This window comes from Vespa mandarinia, chromosome 15 (genome assembly GCF_050613455.1).
Source record: "Vespa mandarinia isolate Hongniang chromosome 15, ASM5061345v1, whole genome shotgun sequence".
NCBI lineage: Eukaryota > Metazoa > Arthropoda > Insecta > Hymenoptera > Vespidae > Vespa > Vespa mandarinia.
Window position 1 is genome coordinate 2612501 of NC_140824.1, and position 12500 is coordinate 2625000.

General features: G+C 29.8%; 2 protein-coding genes across 11 annotated transcripts in view; both read left to right on the forward strand.

Annotated features, from left to right (window-relative positions):
- Nucleotides 1-7170, forward strand: part of LOC118444609 (uncharacterized) — a 15372-nt gene extending 8202 nt beyond the window's left edge. Inside the window, exons 1-5 of one of the 5 annotated variants that reach the window (XM_085661722.1) lie at nt 1022-1234; nt 1707-1863; nt 5765-6038; nt 6214-6339; nt 6442-7162. In XM_085661722.1, the coding sequence (XP_085517848.1) occupies nt 5812-6038; nt 6214-6339; nt 6442-6997 (909 nt within the window). In that variant the 5' untranslated portion in view covers nt 1022-1234; nt 1707-1863; nt 5765-5811 and the 3' untranslated portion in view covers nt 6998-7162. Of the gene's footprint in view, nt 1-1021; nt 1235-1511; nt 1864-3841; nt 4105-5764; nt 6039-6213; nt 6340-6441 lie in introns of those variants that run through there. The other 4 variants (XM_035873029.2, XM_035873028.2, XM_035873030.2 and 1 more) reach the window with 4 other exon arrangements.
- A 5167-nt stretch (nt 7171-12337) lies between these two features.
- Nucleotides 12338-12500, forward strand: part of LOC118444556 (uncharacterized) — an 18624-nt gene continuing 18461 nt past the window's right edge. For 3 of the 6 annotated variants that reach the window (XM_085661605.1, XM_035872930.2, XM_035872935.2), the window contains exon 1: nt 12338-12453. The gene's annotated coding sequence lies outside the window, so the exon portion shown is untranslated. The remainder of the gene's footprint in view (nt 12454-12500) is intronic. The other 3 variants (XM_085661606.1, XM_035872932.2, XM_035872931.2) reach the window with 3 other exon arrangements.

A 12500-nucleotide genomic window follows, 5' to 3' on the forward strand; every position in this document is an offset into this window, starting at 1 on the left:
ATCACCACCACCACTATCAACAACTATAACAATAACAATAATAATAATAATAGTAATAATAATAATCAGGTAGCATTTGTATTAAGGGATTAAATCAGTGCACGTGAACTCCAATGTTTTCCCTCTCTCGACTCCACGTGTTGGGTGCACGTGCACTCAAATAGATCACGTGCGTATTACTCAATTATTCCTTACTTACTCCGTTAAAATTCGATATATGACGTCACGTGGCCGAGATCCTTTAACCTTCACCATTAAATGGAATCCCTTTATATATCAGATCGAAAAGTCAAAAAGGATCTTAATTATTTTTACAAAGTATCAAATGGAAAGATATCGTTAGATCGATTAATATTAATTGAAAAAAAAAAAAATACCGAAAAAAAAACCTTTTTCGATTGTCTTTCAATATCACTTAAAATTAGATATATGTACGTATCATATATATATATATATATATATGTGCGCTTGTCTGTAGATTCATTGTATACATAGGAAAAGAGAGAGAGAGAGAGAGAGAGAGAGAGAGAGAGAGAGAGGGGAGGGGGAGAGGAATTGTCTCTTGACCTCAGATTAAATCCGTTGACCTCCGTGAACGGATCATTGGTAACGATAGTAAGTAACACGTGTTACTTCTCCTCATCCACCTACTCCCTCTTCAGTTTTGTTATTCGTACTCCGTTATTTTTTGCTGCTTTTTCCTTTCAATTTTTTTTTGTTCCTTTCCCACTCCCACCACCACCCACCCAGTGTGGGATCATCATTATTTTCTTACGTAACAAATTTACTTTTATTAATACATTTGTATTATACATACATATATATATATATACATATATGTATATATATATTTTTTTTTCTGAAATTCATAAAAAATTATAGTGATCATATTTTTGATTTTTCATCGATTATAAAATAAAATTGTTGTACGGTTTTATTTAATGTGAAAATTAAATAATCAGATTAATCTTAATTTAAAGATGGTGGCCAAAGGAGGAGAAACATGTATATAAGAGAATCGAACGATTTTCATCGAGGCAACGTTAGCTTCGTGACGCAGTCCTCGTGATGCTAACGCAAACGAGGAGAGATGTTTCGTGTGGTAGGGACCTGAAACGATCAGCTTGTGTTTTCATATCTTTCGATGTATCCCGGAGTTTTCTTGCGGTAGTAGTACGGTCGACGTCAACGTGGACACTCTCTTACGTGCTCTTAGCTAGAAACCCTTCTTAAGGTTTCCATATTTCTTTCTTTTCCTTTTATCTTGCGAACGAATTTTTTCTTTTTCCTTTTTTCTTTTTTCCCTTTACCCCTCCGCACCCCCAACGCCCCATTTTATATCCTCCTACATTCTTATTTCGTTTAAATCGTTTCATTCAATTTAAACGTCAACAAGTCATCGATATATATATATATATATATATATATATATATATAATATCTGTGAGTTTTACTATCAAAGAACGAGTTTTCTTTATAATATCATACAAACCCGTTACTTTTCAATCACCCCTCGTCCTTTCTTTTTCTTTTTTTTGTTTTATTCTTAACGGAGAACAAATAATTTCTTTTTGAAGAACTTTTCTCAGCAAGTTGATCGTTTCGATTCTTTTTCTCTCTTTTTTTTTTTTTTCTTTTTCTTTTTTGTTATTGCTGTTGATCGTCATCGAGAAATACCGCGTGAGATTAATTATTCGTGAGAATAGAAGGAGAAGGGAGAAGGGCAGAGAGAAAGCGAGAGAGAGGGAGAGAGAGAGAGAGAGGAAGACAAGAGGGTGAAAAAAGCGATTAGGCACGTTGTGGCAGTGCTGGATGAGAGAATCGATGAAGAGCGCTTTTATATCGCCATTCGAGAATCACAAGGTAAGGAATTAAATAGGAGATGAAATTTTCAAATATTATTCAAATGTTATTCTAATGTATAGAACGATGTACGTAGAAAATTGCAATGGATTTCTATCTCACGTAATTTCTTCTTTTCTTTTTTCTTTTTTTTCTTTTTTATCTTTTTTTTTTTTTTTTTTTTTTTTTATCTCGACGTGTCCGAGAAAACGGGTGTCCTTAATGTTTCGCGTTAATGAAATTGACGAAGTATTTTTTAGATTGTACATTTTGAAATGAATTATTATCGTTATTTACCGAAACTCGAAATTCATGTGACACAAATATTATAATATACGAATTTAATGACTTTTATTTTCTTCACCATTATCGCTTTTCATAATTTATAGAAACGGTGTCTGTGCGTATATAAATATATATATATATATATATGTGTATGTATATATATGTATATACATGATTGTATATATGTATATGTATGTATAATATACAGCAGGAAATTCGAAATTTTGTGACTCATAATATAAATTGAAAATGCGAGATAGGGGAGATTGGAATTATAGCGACTTTAATTTTATATTATCATTAATACCTTTCATAGTTCATGATATCACTTCGATCATGAATTTTTTTTCTCTCTTTTCTTTTTTTTTTTCTTTTTTCCTTTTTTTTTTTAGTTGTCTTTTTTTTCCACCGTCAAATATCAAGAAGGACATTCAAAATTTATGACTCATAATTTAGATAGAAAATATAAAAGCGCACGAAATAACGATTTGGTGCAATGTCGTTTTCAATCAATATATATTGAATACGAAACGAAACGTTCGTCGAAATATTAATTAACATATTTTGATGATTTTTTCGTAATAAATAATCGTACGGATTATGCAAAATATTTATTCTTCGTAATAATGATCGAGAAATCGATAGGGTATGGGGGGGTGAGGGGAGAGTAGAGAGAGAGAGAGAGAGAGAGAGAGAGAGAGAGAGAGAGAGAGAGAGAGAGAGAGAGCTATTGAAAAATTTCTATCGGATCAGCTGGAAATATTTGTTTCTTAAATATCAAAAAGATAGAGAAACAGAGAGAGAGAGAGAGAGAGAAAGAGAGAAAGGGGAAGAGAGAGATAAATGGATACAGATAGAAATATATATATATATATATATATATATATATATATAGAGAGAGAGAGAGAGAGAGAGAGAGAGAGAGGGAGAGAAAGAAAAAGAGAGAGAAATTTAGCGAAGTTCATCGAGACGATTAACTACCGCATATAAGACGTTCCACGACAATCTAATAATATACGCAATGAATACTTTGCGGATGTATTTTTAATGGGCCGTGGGCGTACTTATAAATAGTATATCGTACCGATAACCCGTACTTAGTATCTCTCGTTGGGGATTGGCCTCGGTGTCGCATACTTCTTCTACCGTCTGGGACTCACTCTATTGTCGTTGCTGATGAACATCGTTCGTAGACGCTAATTAAACATCCAAACATTCGAATCGGCTTGTTACGAAAGCCAATCATGACTTTCAAACCTATCGATTCAATTCGATCCAATTCGATTTGACTCGATTCAATTCAATTCGATTTAATTCGACTTGATCAAAGATAATCGTCAAGGAAGATCAAAAAGGAGGACACGTTCGACGTTGAATAATTTTCATTCGGTTCAATGACTATACCTGCTGATATCAGCTGTTTCTCTTTACGTGCATATATATATATATATATATATATATATATATATATATATATATATATATATACAAATGCACGCATTCACACATACACAATACCAGTACGTACATTTATAATAGACTACCGCGCGAATCGTTACCGGACGTTAGGCACGATTAAACGTTAGCAGTGTCGCGTGTCCAGTGCTCGCATTATCTGCCTGTATCAGCATCCCTATCTCTCTCTCTCTCTGTCTCTCTCTCTCTCTCTCTATCCTCTTTCTCTCTGTCTCTCTCTTACTAGTTTTGCATATCGATCTAGGCAATATAATCCTCTCTACACTGTGTGCAATCTCCACGGAATGACATTTTCCTTCTCTCTCTCTCTCTCTCTCTCTTTGTCTTTCTTTTTCTCTTTCTCTCTCTTTTCTATCTATCTATCTCTATCTCTCTTTCTCTCTTATTATCAGAATGTACGCGCGTACGTGAGTGTAAAAATAGAAAATAAGGGGTAAAGTTTGGAAGGGAGAGGTTAAGGAGGAAGGTTGAGAAAGTGGTTGGTGATGGTTAATAATGATGGTAATTATAAGAGCTAATATTATAATAATTTTTTTTATCATACTTAGCGCCACTCAATAATCGTCGGCCACTGTCATACTATGTATCGTCTTAGACATCATCGTAGTCATCGTTGTATTCTTCGTCGTTTTCTTCGTCATTTTATTCGTCGTTGTGTAAACACAACCAAGTTGTTATTCGAGGAATATCCCCGTCGTTAGATAGAGTACCAAAGAGAGAAAGAGAGAGAGAGAGAGAGAGAGAAAGAGAGAAAGATGACATAGCTCATGGACATCTCGTCGTCTATGCGAACAATTACCGATTTTTCTATTTTCTATTTCCACTTGTGTCTTATGAAGTCAATTGCGTTGTTGTGAGTAATTCGAAAAAGCTTCAATTGATAAGAGACTGTCTCTCTCTCTCTCTCTTTATTTTCTTTTTTATCTCTTTCTATGTTTCTCTCCGAAAGATTATCGATTACTTTATTTATCGATTCTACTTTGACCTTTTACATTTATTCCTATTTTTCTCGTTTCCATTAATCCAATTTTTATTGCTACCTTTTCTATTCTCTCTTTTAATTTCTTTTTACTTCTTTTTTTTTCTTTTTTCTTTTTTCATCGACGTCGTCGTCGTCGTCGTCGTCGTCGTCGTTGTTGTTGTTGTTGCTGCTGTTATTTTTCTTTCTCCTTTTATTTGTTTATACATTTTTTCTTTTTTTTTTTTTTTTAACGGGCTATCCCATTAAACGAATCTCAATGACGACCAGACGACTACGACGACGACGACTACGACGACGACGACGACGACGAGTTTGTTTTCCATTCTCTACCCCGTTCTCGTCTATCTGTTCTGTACCACTTTGGATACGATAACGGCCGGTTATCATTGTTACAGCTATTAGCGTCGCGATGCCGATATTATCCGTTGCAACGAACAATGTCGTCTAGTTACATGCACTTCTCTCACGATACTCCCCATTTATTTACTCTTGCAATATCAGCCCTAATAGTTCCCTTTAATCGCTCGAACGAAAGTTAATAAATTAAATGAAAGTATTTACACGAAGCGCTCATACCTTTATCCAATTATACTGTCGCATATGGATGCATATGCGTTTTAATGAAGTGACTCATTCTGTTACGATTCTATGCGATTTACGACTGAAGAAAGTGTCGCTTCTAACAATGGACAAAATCACTTTTTTATTTTTTTTTTTTTCTTAATTTTTTTTTTTTTTTTTTTTTTTTTTTTAGTTAAGATTTAATTAAGACTTCATAGAATTTATTTTTTAAAGCGATCGGCAAATAATTATTTCTTTTTTTTTTTTTTCTTTTTTTAAATCGCTGTCTTTTTTCCCCAATCAATTTATTTCTCGAATTATTTGATTTCGTTGATGTAATATTATCATTTCTTTCTTTTTTTAAATTAATTTTCAATTAATTTACATAATAACTTTTCTTATACAGTTCGCACTTGTTGTATAATAGTTTTTATGATTATTGAATTAATTTATCTCTTTAATTATATATATAATATTATTTATTTTTAAATGGAATGAATTAAAGGAGAAAAGAAAAAGGAGAAAACGAAATGATTTCTTTTTGTTCTTATTATTATTATTATTATTATTATTATTATTATTATTATTATTATTATTTTATTTTTTTTTTTTTTGCAGGAAATTTTAGGAACACGAGGACGATTCTAAACTTATTATTTAAAAGGATGAAGCGTAATCCGTTGGAATGCTTTATGTTCTTTCTTTTACTGATAGTTTCGGAAGGAGGATCAACTTCCGTCCGAGACAATCTCTTCCACGAGAATGATCTATCTATTTCGTCGACAAACTCGAACAAGTCTCCACTTCCGATTATCCCGTCGATCGATTATATCGATACACCGCATTCTTGTCTTTACATATCACCTGATTTACCACAATGCCATTTTATAAGGTAAATAAATTCATACTATTTGATATTTAATCGTTCATAAATAATTATCCTTATCAATTTATTTTATGACGATTCATTTAATTTTATTTTTGTCCTTATTTTTTTCTCTCCCTTCTTTTTTTCTTTTTTTTCTTTTTTTTCTTTCTTTTTTTCTCTCTTTTTTTTTTCCCCAAAGAAACGAAAACACCCAAAGATTTTATCGATCGACCGACAATTCCTTCGAGAGAAAAAGAACGAACGAGGAGTCACTTTTTCAAGGACACGTCACGGTTTATTCCTTACAAGGTTGCTTACCCTCCAGGTAGTCTCAATAGTAATTTTGATAATCCGATAATAATAATTAATTATTATTATCGTTGAATTTCGAAAAGCAAAAGAATGTTTTTCTTTTTTTTCATTACAGATTACCGTTCAAGATGGCGTTGTGCGAGTCGAAGGAGAGCCTCGAGAGAGCTACGAAAATATGGAAATTATATCCTTTTCAAGTCGACGATGATAACGGGGAACAGATAGGATCGATGTTCGTTTTTCCACGATTCGATATAAGTCGATGGTCGAAATCGATGAGATTACTTCGAAACGAAAGGGATCAAGAACAAAGATCGAACGATTCGGAAAGCTTTTTGCAGCCCACTCAAAAATATTTTCCATCATCAATGATCTCGTTCGATCGTGATAGAAACGATCGAATAAAATCATCATCGAGTATGATCAATCGAAATAATTTGACGAATTCGAACGAAAGTATAAAACGAAGAAGAAGAAGAAGACAAAACAAGAGCGATCGATTGGATCGTCGTGAGATCAGACAAGGAAGCGAATTTCCCTATTCGAAATCGATCCCGTTCGATCCAAAAAGATTCGTTTTAAATGAAAGATCGAGTAAATTTCTTAAATCTAGTTCATTCCTTTCGCGAAAATCTAGGGATATGAAAATGGAAAACAAATTTCCTTATTGAAAGGAGATACTATATTAATTTTTAAAGAAATTCGAATAAGTCGAGCCAATATATCTGATTATTATCGTGTTCGAAATAGTTACCTGATTGTTATTAATTTTTATCCTTAATTAATATCGATTTATTTAATAGAGATAGGTAAGAGAAAAGAGAAGAAATCACAAATAAAAAAAAAAAGATAAAAAAATAAAAAAAAATAATAAAAAAAAAATAAAAGAAAAAGGCCAAAAAAAAACTAATCGAATGACGATAATTATTATTAACACGTTGATTTAATATAGTAATATTTACTATATATGTATAATAATAAATTTTATATAGTATATTTACTGTATTAAACTATTTCTCATGATTATATATATATATAGTAATATATGATAAATAACATTTATAAGGGATATTACTATATTAACAAATATATTATAGTAATATATAATTATTGAAAAATAATAAGTAATAAAGAAAATTACAATTTTTAACATTTCATCTATCGATAATAATTAGAATTTTTTATAATTGCCATAAAAATATGTCACAGAAGAAAATTTTAAATTGAATCAAATAAATTCAATGTGTAATCAACGTGTTAATACCATTTCATTATTACTATTATTATTATTATTATTATTATTATTATTATTATTATTATTATTATTATTATTATTATTATTATTACTATTATTATTATTACTATTATATCAGAATGGACTTTAGCTGGAAATTATTTTTGTTTTCTTTTTTTTTTTTTTTTTTTTTTCTTTGTTTCCTTGTTGTTGTTTGTGTTTGTTTGTCATTTCTTTTTTAATATTGAATACCGTTAGAGAACGTTTAACGATCGAAGGTTAGGTCGAAATGAGGTCACCGTGATAATAAGAACAAAGATACATAAATACATACATATATAAACATATACATATATACAATCATACATACATATATATCCCATATATCACACAGATCTTTCTTGTGTCTTTGTATTGACATGTCAACACATTGAACATTCGTAGCTTGTTCCTCGTTGTTATGACTACCATCATAGTTTTTATCGGAAATCCAATCGACTTATAATCATAAAATTTTTCTATTCTCGTGATGTTTTCTTTAAAACGTATGTACATACATATACACGTATAAATAAATAAATAAATAAATAAATAAATATATATATATATATATGTGTGTGTATGTATGTACTTTTGTATGTACGTGTTTAAAATTGATTCTTTATATACAAGAAGCATTATAATATATACGTTCTAATATATAATGTATTAATGAAGTAATGGCGCACGTTATCGAGCGATAATTATATGCTTTAGTAGATATGTATATGTATATATATATATGTATGTATGTATGTATGTATGTATATGTTTTATGTATGGTACATATTGCTGTGATATTTCAGGTTTTGTTAATTTACGTTAAAGAACATATCGTTGTTTATTATTTGAGTTCTTTTTTCTCTTCTCTCTTTTTTTTTTACTCCCTCCAGAAGTTCTCACCATCGATCGTTATATTTTATTTTCGTTATATATATATATATATATATATTGTTTTTTTTACCTCGTTTTTTTTTTTTTTTTTTTTTTTTTTTTTTTTTTTTTGTTTAAATTAAGAACGAGCTTTGGTAGAACGCACGAAATATGTGATATGTATACAGATCAACAAGAGAGCGGATTATATTTTATTAATCCAGGGAATGTGAAAGCATTTCTAATAATCACACCATCAAAGATCTGCCTTCAAAGTGATTCATGTTTCTTCTCTCTTTTTTTTCTTCTTTTTTTGTTTTTTTTTTTTCATTTTTCACATTCACTTTTTTTTTTCTTTTCCTTTTTCTTCTTTATTTATTTATTTATTTTTTTTTTTTTTCCAACACATTTCTCGTACGTCCGTCTGATGTCTTTTATATTAGAGGATGATTTAATAAAAGAAAAAAAAAAAGAAAAAAAAAAAGAAAAAAAAACCATGCCTACATTAATAAAATTGTATCCCTTTACGACGTTTTATTTCAAGATATAATAATAATTATAATTAATTGCAATTGCTTCGTTGGTGGATCACAATTAGATAGCATAATTAATCTTTTAATGTAATAATAAATTACTTCGATACCGTATAGTTACCGAACGAACTTCTATTTTCTTACGATGACGTTAGTCGATAAGATTAGAATTAATTAATTAAATAAATAAATAAATAATTAAATATTTGTATGATAAAAATGCAAATGGAGCTTGAGATAAAGATAGATATAGAAAGAGATAGAAATAGATAGAGAGTGTATGAGAGAGAGAGAGAGAGAGAGAGAGAGAGAGAGAGAGAGAGAGAGAGTATGTGTGTGACAGCGAAGGAATTAAATTAATAATATAATTATAATTGCAAAAAAATATATAGTTTATTTTTCTTCTTATCACTTTGTACCATTTGACTCTTGAAGGTTATATTGTAACCCCGTGGTGTCGTCATATCATAAGAACTAATTGAATTTTAATTTTCTATTGACTATTTCATCATTCGATAATCATTGAACTACTGCAATTAGTATTTACCAAAGTTACGTATTACAAAGTGCATCGGAAAATTTTAATGGTATCAATTTGATTAGATATTTTCAATATGGTGTCACAAATATTTAACTTTATAATCGAATGTATTTTTTTTTTCTGCCTTGTTCCAAAAATGTTTAACTTCTTCTTCGATTATTATTCGTTGTATTAAACAATTGTTTAATTTTTTTCGTATTTTTAAACAATTGGTCAGTATTTTAAATAAATAAATATATATATATATATAAAAAATATATAATACAAGTAATGTTATCCGGATGCAAACTTGACAATTAATCATTTATATCGATCAAAATATTTATATATGATAAATTTATTTTATCAAATATTTACTATTGATAATAAAAAAAAAAAAAAAAAAATACTGATCGAACAAAATATGATAATGTTATTATTTCTATCGAAAAATATTCTTTATCTTTTTGGAAAATCATAAATAGATATCATTTGTAGGAGAAATGTATGATCGAAGATTTCTTTCGAAGAAGATTATTACGTTAAAAGAGTTCATGAACATCTCTAAGATCTTTATTATTAAATACCTCAATTGTTTCCTTGTTATTTCATGTTATATTTCTTACTATTAGGCTTGTTCATAAATCTTACAGGATTATTTTCTCTCGAGACACGAAGACACGATCTCTTGCGCATTTCGTTATCACGCAAACTGGTTAACGCCACCTGACCACTTCCACGGAGTTCAGACTCCGCTACTTCTCTGTGTCTCGACCTCCAGCCCAAACAAGGTTACTCGAATCGAACCTGAATGACGACTTTGCGACGAAGATCAAGATCAAGAATATTGTTAACCTGAGTCCCTTTTGATTTTGAAATACATTCGTACTCGAATAAAAATTTCTTTCTTTTCGTTTAAGAAACGTAACATCAAACGTTAAACTCAATAAATATTCAAAAGATATTACATTGCACATTTATATAAATATATATGTGTATATATATATATATATACATATATAGTTATTTATTTATTATATACACATAATGATAGAGGTAAACCCTTATTTAAAATTCTGTTTAGACCGTAACCAAGAGAGAGATAGAGAGAGAGAAAGAGAGAGAGAGAGAGAGAGAGAGAGAGAGAGAATTCAACTTAGACTAAACCTATGTTGCCGAATGATTTCACTACGTTTCAGGCCCACCTTACATTACACGTTCTAGTTAATTACAAGGAGAGGATGAGAAGAGAGAAGGCACATTTATAGCATGTAATCTCGCTTCACCGAGACGATTTAACCACGACGAAGTGAAAGTAGTTGAATATTCTGTAGATTTATGCTCACTGAGAATATCACTTTATTGCATTATTACAATTGAAATTTGGATGAATGTATAAGAAAAAAAAAAAAAAAAAAAAAAAAAAAGAAATAAAAAAAAAGAATTCGATAGAGATATATATATATACATATTAAAAATCTTATCGATTCTTCTATTTAAAATATTAATACGTATAATAGACGTTTGTAAATTGTAACATGATTGGATTATATCCAAACCCAAAAGTCTATTGGATCCGGTCCGGTTCGGTCCGGATCGTTCTGATCCACTTAATGCACCCAAAAAGGAAGGCAAACGTTCGAAAGACACTAATGGATGCATTAAATTTTGTTCATTTAAATATATTCTTTATTCTTTCAATTTTATAAATCATTATTGTCATATATAATATCATATGTAATATAAATAATATATAATATAATATATTCTTGTATATGATATTTAAGTATAATATTTCTTCTTCTTATCATTTCTTCTTATTATCATCTTCTTCTTATCTTCTTCTTATATATATATATATATATATATATATATATATATATATATATATATATATATGAAGATAATATAAAGCGGGAGATAATATAAAAGAAAAAGGAAGAAAAGATTTTTTTCCAAGTTTATAAAATAATCAATTTTTCGTTTATATCAATGTCTTTAAAATAAAACGTTATTCGTCAAAATCAATCAAATATTACGCCTGTATAACGTAAACTATTATAAAATTAATGCTAAGTAAAAACTCATGTATGAAATGTATCGCGCCTGCACGTATGCAATCCTCGATACGTCGATGCATACAAAATACAACATATCGTATCGCGAACTTTCTAAATACTTTCGCTTTCTTTTCTCTTTTTCTTTCTTCCTTATAAACATATTAATATAATTACAAAGCAAAAAGAAAAAGGAGAGAAAAAAAAAAGAAAAGAGAGAAAATAAAGATTATCGGTATAACAACGGAAAGCAAGCATCGTGGTTAGATTGAACGATGGTTTTAATAAATTAAAAAAAAGGAAAAAAAATAGAACAAAATTAACAAAAAAAAAAAAAAAAAAAAAAAAAAAAAAAGAAAAAGAAAAAAAAGAAAGAAAGACAAGAAAAGCAGAAGCAAAAAAAGGAATGAATAAAATAAAATGAAATGAAATAAAAAGAAATAGAAAAGAAAAAAAAAAAAAAAAAAAGAAGAAGAAAAAGAAAGGAAAGAAGGAAAAAAAATTAAAAAGAAATCTAATTGAGAAAAATTCCCTAAGAGAATTATGATAACGCTTGGGTTTTGTATTAATAATAAACATATTTAGTTTAAGTTTGAGAAAGGTAAAGTATAAAGAATAAGAATAAGGAGATGAGTCGCGTCTTTAATACACAGGAGGCAGCGGAGGCTGCGGTTAGAAAGGCAGCTCGTCGAGTCACCGCGTGTCGCGACTGCATACCTATAGCACCAATACAAGCAAACTATACCAGCTGGATAGCTCGGTCTCTGCTCGCATGAGAGCTACCTGTCCAGTATGTACGGTATCCGCGTACGAGTAGTGCCGTACGTTCGATCATCATCGGTTCTTTGCGTTTAACGGTGCTACACTCCTGGCACGCATCTTTCTCTCTCTCTTTCTCTTTCTCTCTCTCTCTCTCTT